Genomic DNA, 21,803 nt, shown 5'->3' on the forward strand with positions numbered 1-21,803 from the left:
AGAACCAAAAGGACAAGAGACAAAAGAAAAGATATTTAGATTCCATCAAAGTTAATAACTTTGGTGCTTTAAAGGACACCACAAAGAAAGTGAAAAGACAACCCACAAAAAAGGGGGAAATTTTTGCAAAGCACATAACTGATAAGGGACTTGTATCTAGAATATAAAAAGAACTCTTATGATAATTACAATAATAAATTATTATTATAATAAGAGAAAGACAAATAACCCAATTTTAAAAACGGGCATAGGATACGAATAGACATTTCTTGCGAAAGATCTGTGATGGCAATAAGCACATGAAAGGATGCTCAACATCATTTGCCATCAGGGAAATGTAAATCAAAACCATAATGAGATACTACTTCACACCTACGAGGATGGGTGCAATCAAAAAGACAGATAAGAAACAAGTATAGGCTAGCATGTAGAGAAATTAGAACCTCATACATTGCTGGTGGGAATATAAAATACTGCAGCCACTTTGGGAAACTGTCTGATGGTTCTTCAAAAAATTAAACATAGAGTTACCAGATGACCCAGCAACCACACTCCTAGGTATAAACCCAAGAGAAATGAGAATGTATAGCCACAGAACACTCGCATGTGAAGTTCATAGCAGCATTATTCATAATAGCCAAAAAACGGAAACAACTCAGAAGTCCTCAGTTATTGAGTAAATAAATGCGACACAGTTACACAATGGAATATTATTCGGCAATAAAACGGAATGAAGTACGGATGTATGCGACAATATGGATGAACCTTTAAAACGTAAGAAGACAGACACAGTAATATATTGTTTGATTTCATTTACAGGAAATGTCCAGAATAGGCACATCTGTAGAGACAGAAGGTCAATTAGCGATTGCCTGGAGTGAGGTAGGGGTGGGGTGGTTGGGAGGTGGTGGCTACAGGGTTTTCTTTTGGGGGTGGTGGTGATGAAAATGTTCTAAAATTGATTGTGGTGATGGTGCCACAACTCTATGACTATATTAAAAAGTAATGAATTGTGCATTTTACTTTATTTTCTATTTTTATTTTTTAAAAGATTTTATTCATTTATTTGAGAAAGAGAGTGAGCAGGAGAGAGAGAGAGGAGCAGGGAGAGGGGCAGAAGGAGAGAGAGAAGCAGACTGCCCACTGAGCAAGGAGCCCAACATCGTGGGGCTCCATCCCCACACTCCAGGATCATGACCTGAGCCGAAGGCAGACGCTTCACCAACTGAGCCAGCCAGGCGCCCCTCTTTTGCTTTTTTAAAGATTGATTTATTTATTTTAGAGAGAAAGAGAGAAAGAACATGAGCGGGAGGGGCAGAGGGGGAGGGAGAGAAAATATGCAGCACACTCCTCACTGGACACAGAGCCCGACGCGGCCCGATCTCACGACCCCGAAATCACTACCAGAGCCCAGACAAAGACTGGGAGACTCCACCGACTGTGCACCCAGGCACCCCTGAATTGTGCATTTTAAAGATATGAGTTGTATGTTACGTAAATTATATCTCAAAGCTGTTGGCAAAAACTAACAAAAAAGCAACTAGATCTCTGCCCTGCAGGATACCTCCTTCCAGGAGGACATGGGTCCGTTATTCACTCCCTGTTCTCCCCCAGCCCTCACCATGCATCTTCCAGCCCCTCTCCCCCTAGCACATCGACTTGGATATTGTCCTGTCCAAGAAAGACCATGACATACTAGTGGGTTCCATGATAGGGCAGTGGAAGGAAGTGGCTGGGGTCAGGCTCAGAGCCACCCATGGATGAGACATCAAATCTGCTTGTGCTGGCGAGGCGACCTGAGCCCATTTGAGAGGCCCAGGTGATCGAAGCTGGCAACTCCGAGAGTGTGACTGTCAGCGCTGCCGCCGCCGCTGCTCTTGCTGGCAGCGGTTAGAATGAGTAATTACCGAGCATCTAGAGCAAGTCATGTCTACAAGCGCAATGTTTCTTTTTATCCGCACGACAGTCTGATATGATTAAAGATATTACCATCCTCATTGTAACTGAGGCTCAAAGAATTTAAATAACTGGGCCAAGGTCACATAAGTAGGACAGGCAGAGGCCAGATTGGATCCCAGGTATACCATAGTTAACTGATATTAAAATCCCCCCAAAGTCCCTGTCCTAGCAGGATTCAGGGACCTTTACACATGGATATAAGGAACCTTGAAACATGGAAGGGGATGCGTGGGCAAAAGGGCCGCTCCTCAGAGGCCAGAGGCCTCCCAACACCACTCACACTCTGTCCCAGGCCCAAAGTCCCCTGAATGAGTGTCTAGGGGTTTATTTCTCTCCCAGGAACACTGATGACGAGTTTCAGGGGAGACCCATGGGAGCTGTAAGGGGGCTGGAAAAGGAACTGCGTAGCGCCAGCCCAGACAAGCACTCAGTGGGTGTCTGGAGGGAACAAGCAACTGCCGGAAGTGAGGAGGAGGCTCAGGGAACAAGCGAACACGTGGAGCAGAGCGATGGCATTCCATAACCCTGGCTCGCAGGCAGCAGCCTGCGAGCCAGGCAGCCAAAACTTGGGCCTCACCTCCCCCCGTGGCCGTTAGGTTCCTCCTTGGATGCCAAGGCAGTCAGTCTGGAAGAGCTTCAAGTTCCTTGTCTGTCAGTCCAGCTGGTCTGTCTGAGTGTCGAGGGAGATCCCAGGCGCACAGCTGTTGTGATGCTTCCTAGGCTCTGAGGCCCTGGTCACAGACCCACTCCCTCGTCCCCTTCCAACACCACAGACCCTGTTAGGGGTTGGATTGTGTCCTCTAAAAAAAAATGTTGAAGTCTTAAGCTCCCAGCACTTGTGAACGTGACCCTATTTGGAGATAGTGTCTTTGCAGGTTTAATCAAGTAAAGATGAAGTCATTAGGGTGCGCCCCGACCCAGTATGATGGGTGTCCTCATAAGAAGAGGAAAAGCCAGGGGCGCCTGGGTGGCGCAGTCGTCAAGCATCTGCCTTCAGCTCAGGGCGTGATCCCGGCGTTCCGGGATCGAGCCCCACATCAGGCTCCTCTGCTGGGAGCCTGCTTCTTCCTCTCCCACTCCCCCTGCTTGTGTTCCCTCTCTCGCTGGCTGTCTCTATCTCTGTCAAATAAATAAATAAGGTCTTTAAAAAAAAAAAAAAGAAGAGGACAAGCCATGTGAAGATAGAGACTCAAAGTTGAGGAACACCACGTGAGAGAGGCAGAGGCGCTCAGCTGCAAACTAAGGGTCGCCTGGGGGCACCAGCAGGTGGAAGAGACAGGGAAAGATCCTTCCTTAGAGACTTCAGAGGAAGCATGGCCCCCCAGTACCTTGACTGCAGACGAACTATGAGTCAATTTCTGATTAAGAAATTTCTGTTGTTTTAAGCCACCACATTTCTAGGGCTTTGGTACAGCAGCCCTAAGAATCTAATACAGAACCCCGACATGCCCACGTGTTCCCACCACTCCAGCCATTTCTCTGTTCCTCCATCGACCCAACTCCTTCCCACCCTTTTTACACAGGACGCTCTATCAGAATGTTCTACACCCTCCCTCCTCTCTACCACCCTTGTCTTGCTCCTTCCAAACTCAGCTTAAATGGCATTTCTTCAGGAAAGTCTGGACTTGGGTATTCCCGGCTCCCCTCAGAGCAGCTACAGAAGTGCATTCTCCAAAGCCCTCGCCGCATTTGTAGTTAATTCCTGGTGCCCTTGCGTAATGCCCACTGCCCGTGTCTGCTGTGGGTGTCATGACAACAGGGCCTGGCCTGACATATTCACCAGCAATCCTATCCCCTCGGCCCTGAGGCAATACTGGGATGTTTTCTTTTCACAGCATACTCCGAGCATGAAACAAATAATACATGTTCAATCTTGGGAAAAGAAACCCAAGGAAACATAATGAGCAAACAGGGGAAAATATGCTAAAAATCACGTACATTCCCACTGCATAGAGTAATCGTTGTTGGCATTTTGACATATGTGCTTCCAGACCTTTTTTCATGCAAGATATATTTTCTAAAATGCAATTATACTGTCTCGTTTGTCACTTTTTTCCAGTAAGAAATGTATAATAAACATGTTTAAGAGTCAGTAAATACAGGGGTGCCTGGGTGGCTCAATTGGTTGGGTGTCCGACTCTCGGTTTTGGCTTGGATTGTGATCTCAGGGTTGTGGGATCGAGCCTGCTGTGCAGGGAGTCTGCTGGAGAGTCTCTCCCTCTGCCCCTCCTCCCCCCTCTAAAATAAACAAATCTTTTTTTTTTTTAAGATCTTATTTATTTGTTTGACAGAGAGAGAGAGAGGGACCACAAGCAGGCGGAGTGGGAGAGGAAGAAGCAGGCTCACCACTGAGCAGGGAGCCCGATGCGGGGCTGGGATCATGACCTGAGCTGAAGTCAGACGCCCAACGACTGAGCCACCAGGTACCCCTAAAATAAACAACTCTTAAAAAAAAAGAGTCAATAAATACAAAATTACAGCATCATTTTTGGTGGCTAAGCAACCTTCTACTGTAAGATGAATCGCAATTTGGTTAACAAGTCCTCATTGTTGGGCATTTAGATAACTTTCAGTTTTTCTCTGGTGTGAACAACAGTGCTATGAACATCTGAAAAATGGGCATTTCTGTGCCCTTGTCTGATTATTTCTTGGCGAAGGATTCCTGGAAGTGGATTGCTAGGTCCGTAATGGCACGTGTGTTTTTTAAGGCTTCTGATGCATAGTTCCAACCTGGCCTTTAAAATAGACGAACTTCCTCTAGGAGAAGGGATGGGATGAAGAACACGTTTGGGGGGCGCCTGGTGGTTCTGTTGGTTAAGCGGATGCCTTCAGCTCAGGTCATGATCCCAGGGTCCTGGGATCAAGCCCCCACTGGGCTTGCTGCTCAGCGGGAAGCCTGCTTCTGCCTCTGCCTCTACCTCCCTCTCTGATTCTCATGAATAAATAAAATCTTAAAAAAAAAGAGAGAGAGAGAGAACACGTTTGGGGGAAGCAATGACCAGTGCAGAGCCGCAGAGCAGGCAACCATGGTGCCCCCTGGGGGAGCAGGTCCTACATAGCCTGGAGGCCCTCAGCTACTTGGGACAGCTGGCTCTTGGGGCAGCTGTGGAGCTGACTGCTCTGGGAGGTCTCTGCTCAGTACTTCTTTTGGGCGCCCTTGATTTTCTTTGGTTTTGAAGCAGCGGAGCCCTTGCTGACCTCAGGGGGCTCCTCTGTGAGCCACTTGTAGGGAAGAGAAGGTGTAGGGGAATCCCCCATTTATAGGAAGTGATTTTCACAAACAAGAGCTTTCAGGAAGCCTCCTTGTTCCTGGGAGGCCAGTGTCATCTATGAATGCATGTGTCATCCACCTGGTTTCTGGTTGTGATGCGGCGAAGGGTCCAGGCGAAGACTCTGATCTGGGCTGGAATGAACTGCTGCTGCTCTGTGGGGGCCACCCCAACCCCACTCTCTAGGCCTGTCCCAACCTCAAATCAAATCAGCTTCTCAGTTTGCCGAAGGGCAGCAACCAGAGACGCTCCTGGATTGCTAGGTCCGTTCCCCAGGGGAACCTGTAGGCATGAAACTTGGACCTGGTACCTTCTACCCCTTCCGTGCAATCAAGGCACAGAGCAAATGATTCACCACACCGAGCCTCAGATGATTCCCCTGTAAAATGGGGAAGAGTATTATACCTATCTTCCCGAGTGGCTCAGTGGATTAAGTAAAATAGTACGTGTAACACTTAGCATAATATCTGGAACATGGTAAACTCTTTATAATGATGATCGATGGTGAGGTTCCCCGTGACTGTTTTTTTGGCTAGAATCACAGGGTTCTCTCTGAGAAGTCACAGGCGTGGCTACGTCCTGTGGAGAGCCAAAGCCCCACTCCCCTGAAGGCTCTCTGCTGCTACAAAGCCTTTTACCCAAAAGGCTGCTGTTACAGGAAATAACTCTCATTCTCCCTTCCTCCTTCCCCATATCACAGTCTTCAGAAAAAGAGGATCTGCGTCTAGGAATCAGAGCGTCTTTGTTGGTCCTGTGGAGTCCTGCCTGGGTGTTGGAGAGTATGTTTGGTCATGGGGGCTGGAGGGGTTCAGGGCTGTGGCTCCAGGGGACGGTGAGGGGGAGCAAAGGGCATGGTGCGTCAGGGCCCCTCCTCCGTTGCCGGGGAGCAGGAAATGCCCTCCTCTGCAAAGCTGTGGTTTGGTGAGATGCCAAGGCTGGAGTGTTGTGGAAAATATTTGATTGTTTTCTAATGTTTCATTTTCAGGCTGTACCCAGAGAGGCTGGCCTTGGTTTCTGGGAGCCATCGCACTAGACCTTCTCTCCCAGTCATCTTCCAGAAACAACCTGCAGTCTCAGAAGGTAGGTAGGATCAGGTGTAGTGGAGCATAGGCTCCCAGGCTGAGGCTCCCAGAGACCCAGAGATGGGTGGCAGCCTTCCGGCTGCCCTGCCTGCACCCCCAGACTGTGGTGTCACCTCTGCTGACTAAGGTCTTCCCTGGGGTAGATTCGGGGGAGAGGGAAGCCCAGGTTCCCAACAGTCCCTAGGTGGGTGGCACCTCACAGGACAATTTCGGTCTGGGTCTGGGACAGTCACTGCTTTCTTTCTTCACTACACCTGTGGTCTTCCTGGGGTTGGGTAGGGTGGATACGTGTGGGCACATGCACTTCTCCCCCTGCTCCCTTTTCAACAAATCTCTCCCGGACAGGAGCGCTGAGATGCTATATGCCCATGCTGTCCCCTAGAGGCATCTCCAGCAACAGCCTCTGACTCTGGCTGGCCACCAGGAAGAAAGAGAGCTGTCCCGAAGCGGTAGGAGAGGGAAAGGATAACAGCAATGGGTTTCTTGGTACCCACAGATGCCCCACTCTAGCCTGCACCCATCCATCCCGCGGCCCAGGGGGACCAGGGCCCAGAAGGCAGCCTTGGTGCTGTTGGCCTTCTGCCTGGCAGCCCTTTGGGGGCTGGGGGAGCTACCAGAACACATTCTCCGATGGCTGGTGCTCCACCTGGCCTCTCTGCAGCTGGGACTGCTCTTCAAGGGGGTCTGCCATCTGACTGAGGAGCTGTGCCACCTCCACTCCAGGTGACTCCATTACCTACGGCGACTGGGCACCCCACATGTCTTACTCTCTTGACCCCCAGCCCTGCCCCTGCTTGAATCTCTCCGGCTGCGCTGGGCTGGAGTCTGGAGCTTGACTGTTCCCTGCAGGTACCAGGGCAGCTACTGGAGGGCTGCACGGGCTTGCCTGGGCTGCCCCATTCGCTGCGGGGCTCTGCTGCTGCTGTCCTGCTATTTCTATGGCTCCCTCCCAAACACAGCTGGCCTGCCGTTCACTTGGACGCTTGCCCTCCTGGGCCTCTCGCAGGCACTGAACATCCTCCTGGAGCTCCAGGTAAGACACAGAGGGAGGTGGAGGATGTAGCCAAGTGGAGGCAGCAGCTAGTATGACCTACTCTGAGCTCAGTAGTGGGAGTGGGACGAGTTTAGAGGTTGGTCCTTAGAGTAGAGCCTATAATGTCCTGCAACAGGGAGTCAATGGCAGAGAAGGGAGCAAGTTGGCAGCAGGTCGGGAAATCTTGAGGAGGAGGGCTCTGGTTATCCTTCCTGGAGGCTCCCCACCCCCACCCTGCTGTCTACAGAGTCTAGCCCCAGCTGAGGTCTCTGCGGTCTGTGAAAAAAGGAACTTCAATGTGGCCCATGGACTGGCATGGTCATATTACATTGGGTACCTGCGGCTGATCTTGCCAGGTGAGCCATTCTCTGCCCCTATTTCTAGATCTTTAAGACAGACAATAAGACATAAAACTTGTGTTTCTAGAACCTGCTGTATTTTTCAAAGAATTTTTATTACTAACGAATCATTTGATGCCCAAAGCAATTCTGTAGGCGTGAAGGATGTTATTGTGCCTGGTTTACAGGGAGGAATATGCACTTCTCCCCCTTAAAGCCATTAAGTGACTTCTCCTAGGTTAACCATGAATTCTTCCAATGAATATTGATTGCATGTTCTGCGTCCTTCGTGTGTATTTTTGCTTTTAATTCATTCCCTGTGGGCAAGGGATAATCATCATCCCTGTTCTAGAGATAAGAAAACTGTGGTTCTACGAGGCGAGGTGACTTCTCCAAAGTCACACAGCTTAGTGAGCTGTGGAGGAGATGGGATTTGAACCCAGGTCTGTCCGGAGCCTGGATCCTTGACCACTCTACTCTGAGCCCATGTGTGATGTCATGTCTCATTTCTTCTGACTTGCTGGCCGAGGCCGTGGTTCCCCCTCATATCTCATTGCTGTCTGCCCTTGTCACCAGGGCTTCTGCTAGGAAACAGGTCTGGAGCTAGAGGCCAGACCCCGTGCACCTGGGAGTGCTGGGAATGCTACCTTGCAGGGCTCTTCCTGCCTTTCAGAGCCCTAAAAGCTGTGGTGGGAAGGAGTGGGGTGAGCAGAGAAATCTGGACAAAGGACAACTGAGGAGAGAGAGAGAGGTGGTGGGAGTAGAGGGAGGGGCGGGAGGGTCCCGGAATGCTCTGCCCCTCCTGGCTCCTGCACAGCGCAAGCAGACTGGCCCCTTGGTTCTCTTGCACACACCGAGGGAACCAATGACCTGGATCTCCGTCCTGGGCTGGGCGGGAGATAGGGTTAGTAGGAATGACTTCTCGGGCCTCTCCGCCCCAGGGCTCCCAGACCGGATACGCACATACAATCGGCGGCGCACCAACATGCTACGGGGCGTAGGGAGCCATCGGCTGCACATCCTCTTCCCTTTGGACTGTGGGGTGCCTGACGACCTGAGTGTGGCCGACCCCAACATCCGCTTCCTGTATGAGCTGCCCCAGCAAAGTGCTGACCGTGCCGGCATCAAGGGCCGGATTTACACCAACAGCGTCTATGAGCTTCTGGAAAACGGGCAACCGGTGAGTGTGTGGGGAGGAGGGTGCTGCCAAGGAGGAGTTAGGCCCAGAGCACCAGAATTCTGACCCCTGGCCAACCACTGATAAAAATTCATTGCCTTCTTTAAGCCTTAATTTCCCCAATTGGTCCCGAGGCTGGGCATGATTCAGCTTGAGTTGCGGATAATGATCATTACCACTAATGGAGCCCTTACTGCATACCAGATGCTATTCATCTGACCACCTCATCTAACCCTCGCTACCGCCTGTGTGGTGAGGACTGTTATGACCCCTACTTTGCAGATGAGGAAACTGAGACTCAGAGAACCAGCAGGAAATTGGACGATTTCAACCTGACAAGCCACACGCTTGACCACAAAGCTGTCCTAGACAAAGATGTGAGAATGTCTGAAAGATCTCACATAGGTTGGGGGAAATCCAGGCCAGGGTTGAACCCCAGAGCCCAGCCCCCAGATTGATTTCCAGCTGGAGCAGTTGACAGCAGGTGACTCAGTGGGCCTTGCCCTGGGATCTGAGAAGGAGGATGTGTGGAGGATAAATTTAGCACAGTCCTGGTCCTGATTTTAGGAGCAAAGGCCACCAGACACCATAGATCCCATCAGGGTAGCCACCTCCCAGAACGCCATCTCTACAGGCCGAGGGAGCAGGGCCCCAGCAGTGGCACCAGCATCCGGAGTCTGTCTGTCTGGGCCCTGGTTGAGTCTTGTCTTCCTCTCATCTCCTCTAGGCGGGCATCTGTGTCCTGGAGTATGCCACCCCCTTGCAGACCCTTTTTGCCATGTCACAGGACGGCCGGGCTGGCTTTAGCCGGGAGGATCGGCTTGAGCAGGCCAAACTTTTCTGCCGGATACTTGAAGACATCCTTGCAGATGCCCCCGAGTCGCAGAACAACTGCCGCCTCATTGTCTACCAGGGTGAGGGGTTGACAGGCTACAGGTCAGGAAGAGTCAGGTGTCCCGAGGGGTTAGAAGTAGATAGAGCAGCACCATGCCCTGGGCCTTCCCGAGTGGTCAAGACATTCAAGCCCAGCTCCTTCCTCTCCTGGGAGAGGTCCTACCTCTCCACCCAGGGCACACAATTGCTTTCTGAGGTATTTGGCTACGGGTCATGGGTGGAGTGTGAAGAGATGGGCTCCAGGAGCCCCTGACTTCATCTGGGAATGCTGGAAGAACAGAAGAGCCCCAGGCCCGGGACAGAGAGATGAGTCTGCAGCCTCAGGGGCAGGTCTCTGCCTGTCTCTGAGAGCCATCTCTGAGACTGAGAAGGTGGAATTCTGTTACCTCTGAAACCACTTCTAGCTCTAGAATTCCCAGAAACTCTAGCCCCAGAGGCTAGGGGTGGGGAGGGATGTGGGGAGGTGAGGGAGAGGGAGGGTTGGAGGATCTGCCCAGCAAGTCTCAGGGCATGTTCAAGTGAGAACACAAGGGGTCCTCACCGCACTCCTCCCCCACCTTCCCCATCCTTGTTCCAGAACCTGCAGAGGGAAGCAGCTTCTCCCTGTCGCAGGAGATTCTCCGGCACTTGCGGCAGGAGGAAAGGGAGGTCACTGTGGGCAGCCCGGACACCTCGATTGTACCCAGTTCCTCCTCGCTGTCCCAGGAACCCAAGCTTCTCATCAGTGGCTTGGAACAGCCTCTCCCACTCCGCACGGATGTCTTCTGAGGCCCAGGGTTAGCTGGTCTGAACCCCCAGTGCTCCCCAAGACTCTGGATCCTCAAGACTGTGGATAGAAGGGCTTTCTTCAGCAGCTGAATGCCCAGCAGAACCACTTCCTCCCACCGGGAGCCTCTCACAGAAGTCCCTGAACTTAACCTCTCAAGATGAATCCTATGACCTTGGGCAAGTCATTTTACCTCCCTGAACCTCAGTGTCCTCAGCTATGAAATGGGATTATAATCACTGTCCTACCTACCTCGCAGGGTTGTCGTGAGGACTATGATTGTATGGAACATTTTTGTAAACTGTAAATGCCCAGGAAACTTAAGGGATGTGTCAGGTATCTTCCATTGGACCTCCAGACTGACTCTCTACCTCTCTATGCCTCCTCTGCCCTGGGATGGCATCAACAGGCTCCCTTGCTCTCTGAATTCTGGTCATGTTCAGTTCATGGGAAGCCCCAGCAGGAGAACAGAGGGAAAGAGGACGGTGAGGTTGGGGTAGTTATTCCCCCAGATCCCTCCCTGCAGTACCAAGGTCACTGTGGGCTCTCTGCATCTCCGACCTAAAGTCATGGTTCTGCCATGCTCTCAGTAACCCTGTCTCTCCCCAGGTTCCACTACCTGCCCCTACTCCGTGCTGCTCAGACCTAGCGCTGGTCCTGGTTTCCTGTGAATGTCCCCCCTGGAGCACTCACTCTCACTTGTGGTTTCCTTATACCTGCACTTTCTAAACAGCCCCCTTTCTTTTTTTTAAATTTTTTTTTAAGAGAGTGCATATATGGCTGTATGTGGGGGAGGGTGGATGGGGAGAAGCAGAGGGAGAGGGAAGAAGGAGAGAAAGAATCTCAATCAGGCTCCATGCCCAGCATGGAACCTGATGCGGGGCTCGATCTCACGACACTGAAATCATGACCTGAGCTGAAATCAAGAGTCAGATGCTCAACTGACTGAGCCACCCAGGTGCCCCTAAACAGCCCCTTTTTTCAACACTCCTCAGATGACCTTCCTTCCTTAGACATCCTTCAGACATCCTTCCTCAGAGCCCTCCTTATACTAGGACAGGGCAGTGCGGTGGGGATGGTCTCACTGTGGACAGAGCCCAGGGCTGCGGGCATAGAGGGTGGCGTGTCCCGTGGTCTGTCTGCCCTTTCAGGACCCTTGTCTCCAGTGAGAGGCTTGGGGGCTACGGAGCGGCCTGAGCAGGCACACCGATGCCATGAGGGGGACACAGCTGCATCAAGGGCAAGGGGCTACTCAAAGGAGCAGCAGCCACTGGATGAATGTCCCCGGATGATAGAGCCTGCAAAGGGATAAGAGGAGCAGGGGGTGGGGGTGGGAAGAGTGTTCGTGTAAGGAGACAGGATGTACTCTGGGAGACCTTGGACAACACAGCCAGGCCCCTCTGTGTCTTAAGCCGTCACTGTTAGAACCGAGCCATTACAACAACACTGCCGTGGCAAACCTCCCCTATCTGGGAGGGCAGGAGGCCCATTTCTACCAGTTCCATCTGTTCCAACCAGCACTTGTTCCCTGCCTCCCACCTCTGGTTTGGTTTGGTTTGGTTTTAATTTTTTAAAGTCCTCTCTACACCCAACATGGGGCTTGAACTCACAACCCCAAGATCAAGAGTTGGATGCTCTATCGACTGAGCCAGCCAGCCCCTCACCTCTGTTTTTGTCACAAACGCGCAACACGAGTTTCTGTGTACAGCATCACTGCGGAGGAAGGCTCAACAGACAGACACACATTTGCCAGAGGAGCCAACTGCTCCCAAGGAAGCCAGATTCTAAGGACTAAAGGGGGACACAATCCCCTCTTCTTCACAGCTGTCCCCACCATTCTGCCCCCAAGGCCTGAGGCTCCTCCAACATTACATCCATCATTCGAGTACCCAGAAGCCAGGGCAGAATCAAGGGCCTTTCCAAAATGACCCTCCCCCCTCATCTAGCCGTTGGACTCGGCGCTTAGGCTGTGGAATCTGACGGCTCAGGTTCAAATCCTGACTTCACCACTCAGCACCCACGTCCACCTGGGGATCTCCATACCCTCCCCTGTAACATGGGGACAGCAGGGGCTCCTCCTCACAGGGTTGTTATGAAGAGCGAATGGTATAATAGCCACAGGTCCACAGATCCGGCCTAGAGCTGGACCACAAGAAGGAGCAGCCATGGACATTATAGTTGCCTCTCACTAGTCCCAAAGGAGGCAGGCCAGTCCTCTGTACACATTACAATCGCTACTTCTGTTCCTTTTCATTGTCTGTTATCCTCGCCTTCCTGACTGTGCCAGGGTCTCACCAAGGGCAGTACCAGGGTGCATCTGTTGTCCTCAGGTGTTCCCCAGGGTAAGGAACCTAGAGGTCCCTCCGTAAATGCCTATCCGCATGTTCTCAACTGCACATCAGTGAGGTGCAGAGGTGTCAGAGAAAGGCTGCCTTTCCAGAGAGCCAGCCGGAGGCTCAGCTCTGCCTTCCTGCATGCCCACCCGCCCTGCAAATCCTCTTCTCACTCCTTTTCCTTAGACAAGCTGCATGGAACTCCTTTTCCTTTCTTGTTTTCCCACCAGTTGGAAGGTTCTGGATTGGGAAATGTTGGGGATAAGTTCTAGTCTGGGTCCAACCGGCCCATATACACAAAAAAGGGGAGGTAGTGAGAACCCCCAAATTCCCCCCAACCCATCCTGGGAAGGCAAGACAAAGTGTTGCCCCAACATAGTAGGAGGCATGCAAAAGCAACGTGGGAAGCTGTAATTGGTGTGTGGGGCTTTACAAGGGCCTTGGAAGTTGCTGACGAGACATAGGCCCCAACAGCCAAAAGGATGTCTTTCAATCGGTGCAGGACAACAGATTTTCCTTCTCTTCCTGAATACCGGAGAAGGCAGACCCCTGGGTTCTTTGCCTTGGCTCTCCCTGACTAGCCCTCACGGGACCTGGGGGCTTCGGGGGCAGGACCTCTACAGGGAGACTCTGAGATCCCTACACTGGGGTGGGGTGGGTGGGGGAATCTTGCAAGCTGGACTCACGTTGACACCAAAAGAAAAGGAGATTACAGGTGAGAGGAGGAGGTAAGGACTTGGTAAAGGAGAGTCAGGGATCCGATGATCCCTGAAAAGCAGGTGTAGCTTTGTAAGGGCAGCTTTGGGCCCTGGGAATGCTCACAGGAGCATGTTTCCATGCAAAGCCCTCAAGCTTCTTTTATTTCTCCTGTCCACAGCAGCGCTTTCTCTATAAATATTCTGCAGAGAGAGCAGCTCCAGCTGAATCCATGTGTGCATTTCCAAAGCTCTGATGTCCAGCCCCAATTTGCTTTTGCCCTAATTCTCTGTCCGGTTTCTTGTTCTGAGCCAGGTCAGTCCAACTTTTCAAAGTCTCCCTCCTACAGACATGTGACTTCATCAACGCTGAGCCTAGGCCCCTCTGGCACAGGGCAGGAGCCAGGGACAGGAGGTTCCCGCGGGGCCTCTTCATGACTGTCCTGGGGGCCCAACACTCGCCAGTGGATGAGATGGATGCCGCCTTCCGGCTTTGGGGCTGGTGGCTCTGTGGGGAGAGTGGCACGGCCCTGATGTAGTCTTGGCCCAAAGTGGACTGCCACCACGATACAGACTGCCAGCAGGACAAAGGCAGCAACAATGACGGTGAGCAGGGGCAGCCCATCCCCTCGCGCTGGTTCCCAGGCCCCACCCAGCACCTCTGGGAGTTGCCTCTGGGGCTCCTGCCCCGCTGAGCCGTTCACAGCTGGAGAAGGCCAGGGATGGTGACCAGCCTGGTAGGGGAGTGGCAGAGAGAGAGGGTGACATGGGTTTGTGCACACAGAAAAGAGCCAAATGGAGAGACAGACACCCAAAGGGAACTGAGAGAGAGAGACAGAGAGACTTAGGGAGAAGAAACATAGACAAAGAAAGAAAGAGACAGAGTGAAGACATGGAGAGACAGAGAAACATATCAATAAACACAGGCGTAGCAAAAAAACCTACAACCCCCCCGCAAAAAAATCCCGCACGTAGGGAGAGAGAGAGAATAAAAGAAAAAGACAGATGTGGGGGGGGGGTACAGAGAGAAAGAGAAAAACACAAAGCCAAGAAGACAAAGAGAAAGAGAGAGATAAAGAAAAAGCCAGGAATTAAATAGTTACAGAAAGATAGAGACAGAGAAACAAGAAACAGACATAGGCAGACAAAGTCATTCAGAAAGAGATGGAGAGGGGCTTCCTTACACTCTGGCCCCCCAAGTCCGCCCCCTGTCACTGCTCTGTCTTCCCAGGCCTCCAGGAAAAGTCCTCAACAGATAATACGTCCTGAGTCAGGAATCTGAACACACTAGGGGCTGCTGTCCCACGGCCTGGCCAGTGGACAGTGAGCAGCTGCTCTTCAAGTCCTGGGAAAAGGGAGTCATTTTGTCGAGCCTCTTTGGTTCCCACCACCCTCAACTCACACAGAAGGTGGACGGGTGGTACCCTGGGGGAGGGAAAAAGGAAAACGAGGCAGGAACGCCCAAAACTTAGGGTGAAGCAAAGCGGATACCTCACCCCATAACATAGGATCTTCTTAGGGGGTCCCAGGATCTGGACCTGGAGGGGAGGTGGTGCCCAGTGTGGATTCCTGGCTGGATTGAGGAGAACCCATGCCAGCCTCTGCCTCTTTCAGGGTCCCAGCCGGAAGCTGGGGGTCATGTCTGTCTCCACTCTACTAACTGTTGAGTAGGGGTGGGAAGGATTACCATGAAGGTAGTAAACCTCCAAACTATAAATGCCCAGCCGGCTGATGAAGTCACCACAGGCTCTAGAAACCTTCTCTCCTTAGCCTCCCCCTCCCCAGCTGGACCATCAGGGGCCGGCCCTTGGGGGTGGAGCCTCTCCCCTAAACCTGAGCAATCAGCCTGGCCCTCCTCAAGAGAGGGCAACTGGGGTCCAGGGAAGGCTATCCAGAACACTCTCTCTTTAGTCTCTCAGTCACACTGCCATCCCCGACACTGTCCCTTTGCATGTAGAAAGCCCAATACCTACCCCCAGTTAAAAGTCTAAGGCTCTCTGGGGCCCAGGCCACAGAGCTCGCAGGACTAGGGGGGTGGGAGGGGAAACAGCTCCGGATGTACAGGGGAAAAAGGGAAGTTCAGGCTGGTGAAAGGGTTGGGGTCCCTGCAGAGAGGCAGGCAGCCTAGCAGGAGGGGGTGAGCCAAGAGTCTACCTGGTGCATTGTCCGCCTGCTGCAAGGCTCCCCGGGGACTGGCGGCCAGCCCTGCGAAAGAGAGCCTGCCGCCCCAGCTTGGCCCCTACCCGGAGCTGCCACGTCTATGGGGCTTACGGGGCGCACACACCCTCTGCACACACTCTCAACGTCTCTCCCGCGCTTTCACTTCCGTGAATACTGGGACTCCCCTGGGCCCAGCCCTTTCTTAACTGTGATCGGACCTTGATCTTGGCACCTCCTTTCATGCTCCCTGCTAGCTTCAGCAGCTTGGGTCTGCCTGCCTACCCCTCCTCCAGCAGGTCCCAGACACCTTGTCAGCACCCCCACCCTACCCCGCTCCCCGCCCTGACATGCCCACTCCCCACCCCAACTGATTTCCTGACGGTACCGTTTCTTCCATTTTTTTTAATGCAGTATCTCAAACACACTGTAAAGTGTAGACTATAATATACTAAATCTCTTTGGCCCAACCACCAGATCTGTCCATCTTAATAGTTTGTCACATTTATTCCAAAAATTTTTAAGAACTAAAATATTACAAATAAAAAAGAAGCCCCACTTCTTGACCTCTCCCCTCCTTCTTACCCCATGGGTAACCATTTTGTTGAATTTGATGTTTATCATTCCCATGCACGTTTTTTTTTTTCTGTTTGTTTTGTTTGTTTGTTTTTGGTCTCTTGGATTTTTTCTTCTTTGGTTTTTACAAATATTAATTCTACATGTCTCTTTGCATTTGTCTGAATGTAACTTCATTTTGAGAATGTGTGTGCTTCGATGTGTCCAAGTCACAAAGTCACAAAAAGTGCCCACCAGGGGCACAGGGCTCGTTCTGTCCATAGAGCATGCAGCTCTTGATCTCGGGGTTGTAGCCCACTTTGGATGTAGAGATTACTTAAAAATAAAACCTTTAAAAAAAGTGCCCACCAGTTTGTCCTCTATCTGGAGAGTTCATAAAGGGTAATGTTTGGGGGCGCCTGGGTGGCTCAGTGGTTGAGCGTCTGCCTTTGGCCAGGGTCATGGTCCCAGGGCCCTGGGATCGAGCCCGCTCAGTGGGGAGTCTGCTTCTCCCTCTGCCCCTAGCCCTGCCTGTGCCCTCTCACTCTCGCTCTGTGCTCTCTCTCAAATAAATAAATAAAATCTTTTTTTTTTTAAGGGTAATGTTTGGTTTTGTAAAGGATAATTTTTGGCCTCAACTAACTCCAGGAAACCAGCCACCCCTCATTCTGTCCCTTGCTGCACATGTACCACCCTCCATTCAGTGTGGAGACTAGGAGACCCCTGGGAACGCCCCTCGCTCAGTGGCTTGATCTCAGGAGGCAAGATGTAGCCTCTTGACTCCTCGTCCCTCAGCCAAGCTGCTCCACACTCCGCCACTCAGGGACCTCACTCGGATCTCCCAGCTCACCAAAGCCCAGGTCACTGGGCTGCTGACCTGACCTGCCAACTGAGTAAGACCAGCGCTGGCTGGCCTTGAAGCCAGCTAGGAGGCTGACCCCCTACCAGTGCCATCCAAGGCTCTGGACGTCACGTTGGTTCACTTAGACTTTAGCCAGAGGGAATACGGGCTCTGCCACAGTCCAGAGCTTCAGCTGCTGCTCTTTGGTTCCTGCCTCCCCAAAACACATGTCCCATTGCTCTCATAGGCGCCACCACTGGGGCTCCAGTCCCTGAGTCCAAAAGCCCAATTCCAGATCCTGCTGAGGGCTCATCTCCCTTTTCCCTCCCTCATCAGTCTTGGATCTACTTCCTAAAAGGCCTCAGAAAGGATAAGGGGGTGGAACTTTTGGGACTAGACGATTGTTTCAGCCTTCCTTCACTTGTCCATCTCTGTGCTCACTGTTGTGAGCTGCCCTTCCCCCATTCCCACCATCTAAACTTTAACCATCTTTTATGGCTTAGTTCAGGGGTCACCTCTGCCGGGAACATAGTCTTCAGCCCACTCTACTGAGGTAGCTTTCTTTCTTTTCCTTAAACCCTACACCAGTATGTTATTTCCCTCGCTTCTGACATCTGCCACACTTTGCCTGATAAACAGGTGTGTGGGAGCTCATTTTTCTTCCTAGCCTCTGAACCCCATCAGGGCATATCTGTCTGTGTCCCAGAGTCCGTCACAGTGCCTGGTACTACACAGCAGGTGCTGGACAAGAGTTGCCGAATAGAACTGGAAACTGGAAGCATCGCCCCACCTGCACCCCGTCCTGAGTGCTAGAGGTTTGTATGTCATCACCCTTCACCTGTGGGGATGGCACTTCTGAGCCATGACAGGTGTTCAGTGACTTAATCCCTCTGTCTCTTTTTGGCTTTTTGTTGTAATGGAACCTCTTAGATGGGTTCAGGTTCTAAAATGATCAAGAATCTGCTCTTATTTCAGAAAAGAAAAACCCTGGCTTTCAATGTCTGAGCACTAGAACCACAAATGAAAAGACTCTGGGGTCCTCTGCACAGTCACCCCTCCGGCCTGGAGGCTCTTGCCTCAGTTCCGTACACTGGGGTCATTTCTCTTTTCCAACCCCCCCGGGGGAGGTGGAAGTGGCTCTATTGCCTAAAGAAAGCAAGAAGCAGCCCTTCCTCCCCCCTTCTGTCCTCACTGAAGGAAGCCATGGTTAGGAGCCTGCCCAGGAAGCTGAAGGAGAGGGACTTGTGTGGACGTTCTGAGCAGGCCAGCAGAAGGTTGCCAGGATAGGGGACATTTGGGACCTGGCTGCCTTTTGGGGCTCATCTTAAGTTCTGCGTCACTGGAAGTAGGCTGGGAGCAAGGGTTACCCATCTCAACCGCATCCTATTTTCAGCCTTCTTATTAAAAGCTATAGGTCTCTAAGGGGTGTCGGATTTCTTTGTGGGGTGACGAAAATGTTTTAAAATTGATCGTGGTGCTGGTTGCACAAATCTCCGAAAAATACTAGAAGCCACAGAATTGTACGGTTTAAATGGGTAGATTGTATAGTATGTGTCTTAGCGCGTTCAGGTTGCTGTACCAAGATACCATCAACTGGGTGCCTTGTAAACAACTGAAATTTATTTCCCACAGTTCTGGAGCCTGCGAAGTTCAAGATCAAGATGACAGCAGATTTAGCGGCTGGCAAGAGCCCACTTCCTGAGTTTTGGATGGTGCCTTCTCACTGCATCCTCACGTGGCTCAGAGGGGCAAGCTAGCTCTCTGCAGTCTCTTTTATAAGGGCGCTCATTGCTTTCAGGAGGGCTCCACCCTGATGACCTAATCCTCTCCCAAAGGCCCCATCTCCTAATACCGTCACCTTGGGAGTTAGGATTTTAATATGAATTTTGATGGGACACAAACCTTCAGCCTTTAGCTGTATGTGAATTATATCTCGATAAAGCTCTTGAAAAACCACAATAGGGGCGCCTGCGTGGCTTAGTTGGTTAAGGTCAGACTCTTGGTTTCAGCTCAGGTCATGATCTCAGGGTCCTGGGATCCAGCCCCGTGTCAGACTCCCCACTCATTGTGGAGTCTGCTTGCTCCTCTCCCTCTCCCTCTGCTTCTCCCTTCACTCTCTCCCTCTCTGTGTGTCTCTCTCAAATAAATAGAATCTTAAAAAAAATAGTAAAAAAAGAAAAGAAAAAAACAATAAAAAAGCTACATATCTATTAGAACAGCTAAAACGACCACGATAACAATGTGATAAGCCTATAGCTGTCTACAGCAGTATCAGTCATAAAAAGAAAAACCGGAAGCCCCTTGAATGTTTAAAAACAGGGAAGTGGTTAAACAGACCACAGAATAGTAAATACGTTGCCATTAAAAATTATCACAATGAAGGGTGCCTGAGTGTCTCAGTGGGTTGAGCATCTGACTCTTGGTTTCCACTCAGGTCATGATCTTGGGGTCGTAGGATCGAGCTCTGCACTCAGTGTGGAGTCAGCCAGTCCCTCTCCCTCCCTTCTCCCACCCCCCATGCACATGCTCTCTCTCTAAAATAAATAGATAAATAAAATCTTAAAAAAAAGTTTTCTACGGTGAAGACTGTAAGCCAATAGAAAATGCTTATGATTTGAAAATAAAGGGAAACATATTCCTCCTCTTCTTTTCCCTTTACTTCTGGAATAATTCAGTCCTAAAGGTGAGGCAGAACAAGTTAGGCAATGTGCCCATGGGGGTGAGAGGGAGTCACAGAGAAGGGTGTCAGAGCCCAGGAGGAGTGAGGAAGGGCCCAGGGTGAAGGATCAGAGCCTGAATAGAAGGTATCCATGAGGGGCGCCTGGGTGGCTCAGTCATTAAGCGTCTGCCTTCCGCTCAGGACGTGATCCCAGCGTTCTGGGATCGAGCCCCACATCAGTCTCCTCCGCTATGAGCCTGCTTCTTCCTCTCCCACTCCCCCTGCTTGTGTTCCCTCTCTCGCTGGCTGTCTGTCTCTGTCAAATAAATAAATAAAATCTTAAAAAAAAAAAGAATCCCATTTAGAGCTTTGAACTAAATCTTAAAAAAGAAGAAGAAGAAGAAGAAGAAGAAGAAGAAGAAGAAGAAGAAGAAGGAGAAGGAGAAGAAGAAGAAGAAGGTATCCATGAGGGAAGGGTGGCACTGAGATGAGAGGTTAGTTATATGGAGAGTGATCAAATAAGCATAAGGAGAGCCAGAATTAAGAGAAGGGCCTTGGAGGGGTGTCTGGGTGGCTCAGTTGGTTAAGCGTCTGACTCTTGATTTTGTCTCAGGTCATGATCTCAGGATCATGGGATCGAGCCCTGCATGGGGCCCTACACTCAGCACAAAGTCTGCTTGTCTCTCTCCCTCTGCTCCTCTGCCCACGCCCCCATAATAAATAAATAAAAGACTTCTAAAAGTCTTTAAAAAATTTAAAAAGGGGGGGGCCTTGGAGAAGCTATCCCCTAATAGCAATGCGCACACCCACCACCTGGATCTCAGCTTTTTTCTTTCTTTTTTTAAGATTATACTTATTTATTTGAGAGAGTGAGAGAGATAGCACAAGCAGGGGGAGCGGCAGAGGGAGTGGGGGAAGCAGGTTCCCCGCGGAGCAGGGACCCCCATGTAGGGCTCCATCCCAGGACCCTGGGCTCATCACTTGAGCAGACGCTTAACAGAATGAACCACCCAGGTGTCCCTGTATCTCAGTTTCTAAATACTATTTGCCACTAAAAGGAACTAGGGCTCTTTAGAGAAACAGCCAATCCTGAGGTCGGGCACGGGATAAACATGGAATATCTTGTTATTCCAGAAAGTAAGAAAGTGCTCAAAGAATGATGGAACCATGTTAACAGGATACAAAAGCCAGCTTGAAGGGATGCCCAGGGACCAAAATGGGGATAATTTGTGCATCCAAATAATAAGTGATAATAAATAATAAGTAATATTCACATAATTCAAAGTACTTATTTACAAATAAGTACTTAGTTACAAAGGTGAAAAGAGTAACTTTATTTTTTTTTTAAAGATTTTATTTATTTATTAGACAGAGATAGAGACAGCCAGCGAGAGAGGGAACACAAGCAGGGGGAGTGGGAGAGGAAGAAGCAGGCTCACAGAGGAGGAGCCTGACGTGGGGCTCGATCCCAGAATGCCAGGATCACGCCCTGAGCCGAAGGCAGACGCTTAACCGCTGTGCCACCCAGGTGCTCCCGAAAAGAGTAACTTTAAAGTGGGGAGAGCTAGCCATAGTGGCTGAATGGTGGCCCGCACAAAAATCTGTCCGTATCTTAGTCCCCAGAACCTGTGAATATTACCTTACGTGGAAAAACAGTCTTCGCAGATGTAACTAAGTTAAGGATTTAGGGATGAGGAGGTCATCCAGGATTATCCAGATGGTCACGAGATTCAACTACAAGTGTCCTTATAAGAGACACACAGAGGAGAAGGTGATGTGAAGACAGAGGCAGAGACTGAAGTGATGTGGCCACAAGCCAAGGAATGTCTAACAGCCACTGGAAGCTGGAAGAGGCAAGGAACAGATACTCCCCTAGAGCCCTGGGAGCGAACGCAGCCCTGTCAACATTAAGAATTGTTAAGAATAACCAGAGGGGTGCCTGGCTGGCTCAGTCAGGAGAGCATGTGACTCTTGATCTCAGGCTTCTAAGCTTGAGCCCCATGTTGTTGTACAGATTACCTAAAAATAAAACTTAAAAAAAAAAA

General features: G+C 50.9%; 2 protein-coding genes across 4 annotated transcripts; one reads left to right on the top strand and one right to left on the bottom strand.

The window, feature by feature from the left end:
• Window positions 1-5,846: 5,846 nt before the first annotated feature.
• STING1 (stimulator of interferon response cGAMP interactor 1) lies at window positions 5,847-10,842 on the top strand. Of its 3 annotated transcripts, none has more exons than XM_040622365.1 (8): window positions 5,847-6,007; window positions 6,214-6,308; window positions 6,656-7,033; window positions 7,160-7,343; window positions 7,591-7,699; window positions 8,623-8,861; window positions 9,586-9,794; window positions 10,330-10,842. In XM_040622365.1, the coding sequence occupies exons 3-8, from the start codon at window positions 6,807-6,809 to the stop codon at window positions 10,586-10,588; spliced, it is 1,227 nt and encodes a 408-aa protein (XP_040478299.1). In that variant the 5' UTR covers window positions 5,847-6,007; window positions 6,214-6,308; window positions 6,656-6,806; the 3' UTR covers window positions 10,589-10,842. The 3 variants fall into 3 exon arrangements, with proteins under 3 accessions (XP_040478299.1, XP_040478300.1, XP_008689754.1); XM_040622366.1 differs by having other exon boundaries at window positions 6,807-7,033; XM_008691532.2 differs by having other exon boundaries at window positions 5,848-6,007; window positions 9,586-9,772.
• A 2,840-nt stretch (window positions 10,843-13,682) lies between these two features.
• SMIM33 (small integral membrane protein 33) lies at window positions 13,683-19,127 on the bottom strand. Its single transcript, XM_040622372.1, has 2 exons — window positions 15,701-19,127; window positions 13,683-14,280 (listed from the first exon to the last, which is right to left on the bottom strand). The coding sequence occupies exons 1-2, from the start codon at window positions 15,707-15,709 to the stop codon at window positions 13,891-13,893; spliced, it is 399 nt and encodes a 132-aa protein (XP_040478306.1). The 5' UTR covers window positions 15,710-19,127; the 3' UTR covers window positions 13,683-13,890.
• Between the last annotated feature and the right edge of the window lie 2,676 nt (window positions 19,128-21,803).

The sequence above is a fragment of the Ursus maritimus genome, unplaced genomic scaffold, assembly GCF_017311325.1.
Source record: "Ursus maritimus isolate PB19 unplaced genomic scaffold, ASM1731132v1 scaffold_5, whole genome shotgun sequence".
In the NCBI taxonomy this organism is placed as follows: Eukaryota; Metazoa; Chordata; class Mammalia; order Carnivora; family Ursidae; genus Ursus; species Ursus maritimus.

Coding starts and splice junctions, on each gene's coding strand:
- STING1 (XM_040622365.1), top strand. CDS start 6,807: ATGCCCCACTCTAGCCTGCACCCATCCATCCCGCGGCCCAGGGGGACC. Junction 7,344..7,590: donor ACATCCTCCTGGAGCTCCAG/GTAAGACACAGA, acceptor TGCTGTCTACAG/AGTCTAGCCCCAGCTGAGGT. Junction 9,795..10,329: donor GAGGGGTTGACAGGCTACAG/GTCAGGAAGAGT, acceptor TCCTTGTTCCAG/AACCTGCAGAGGGAAGCAGC.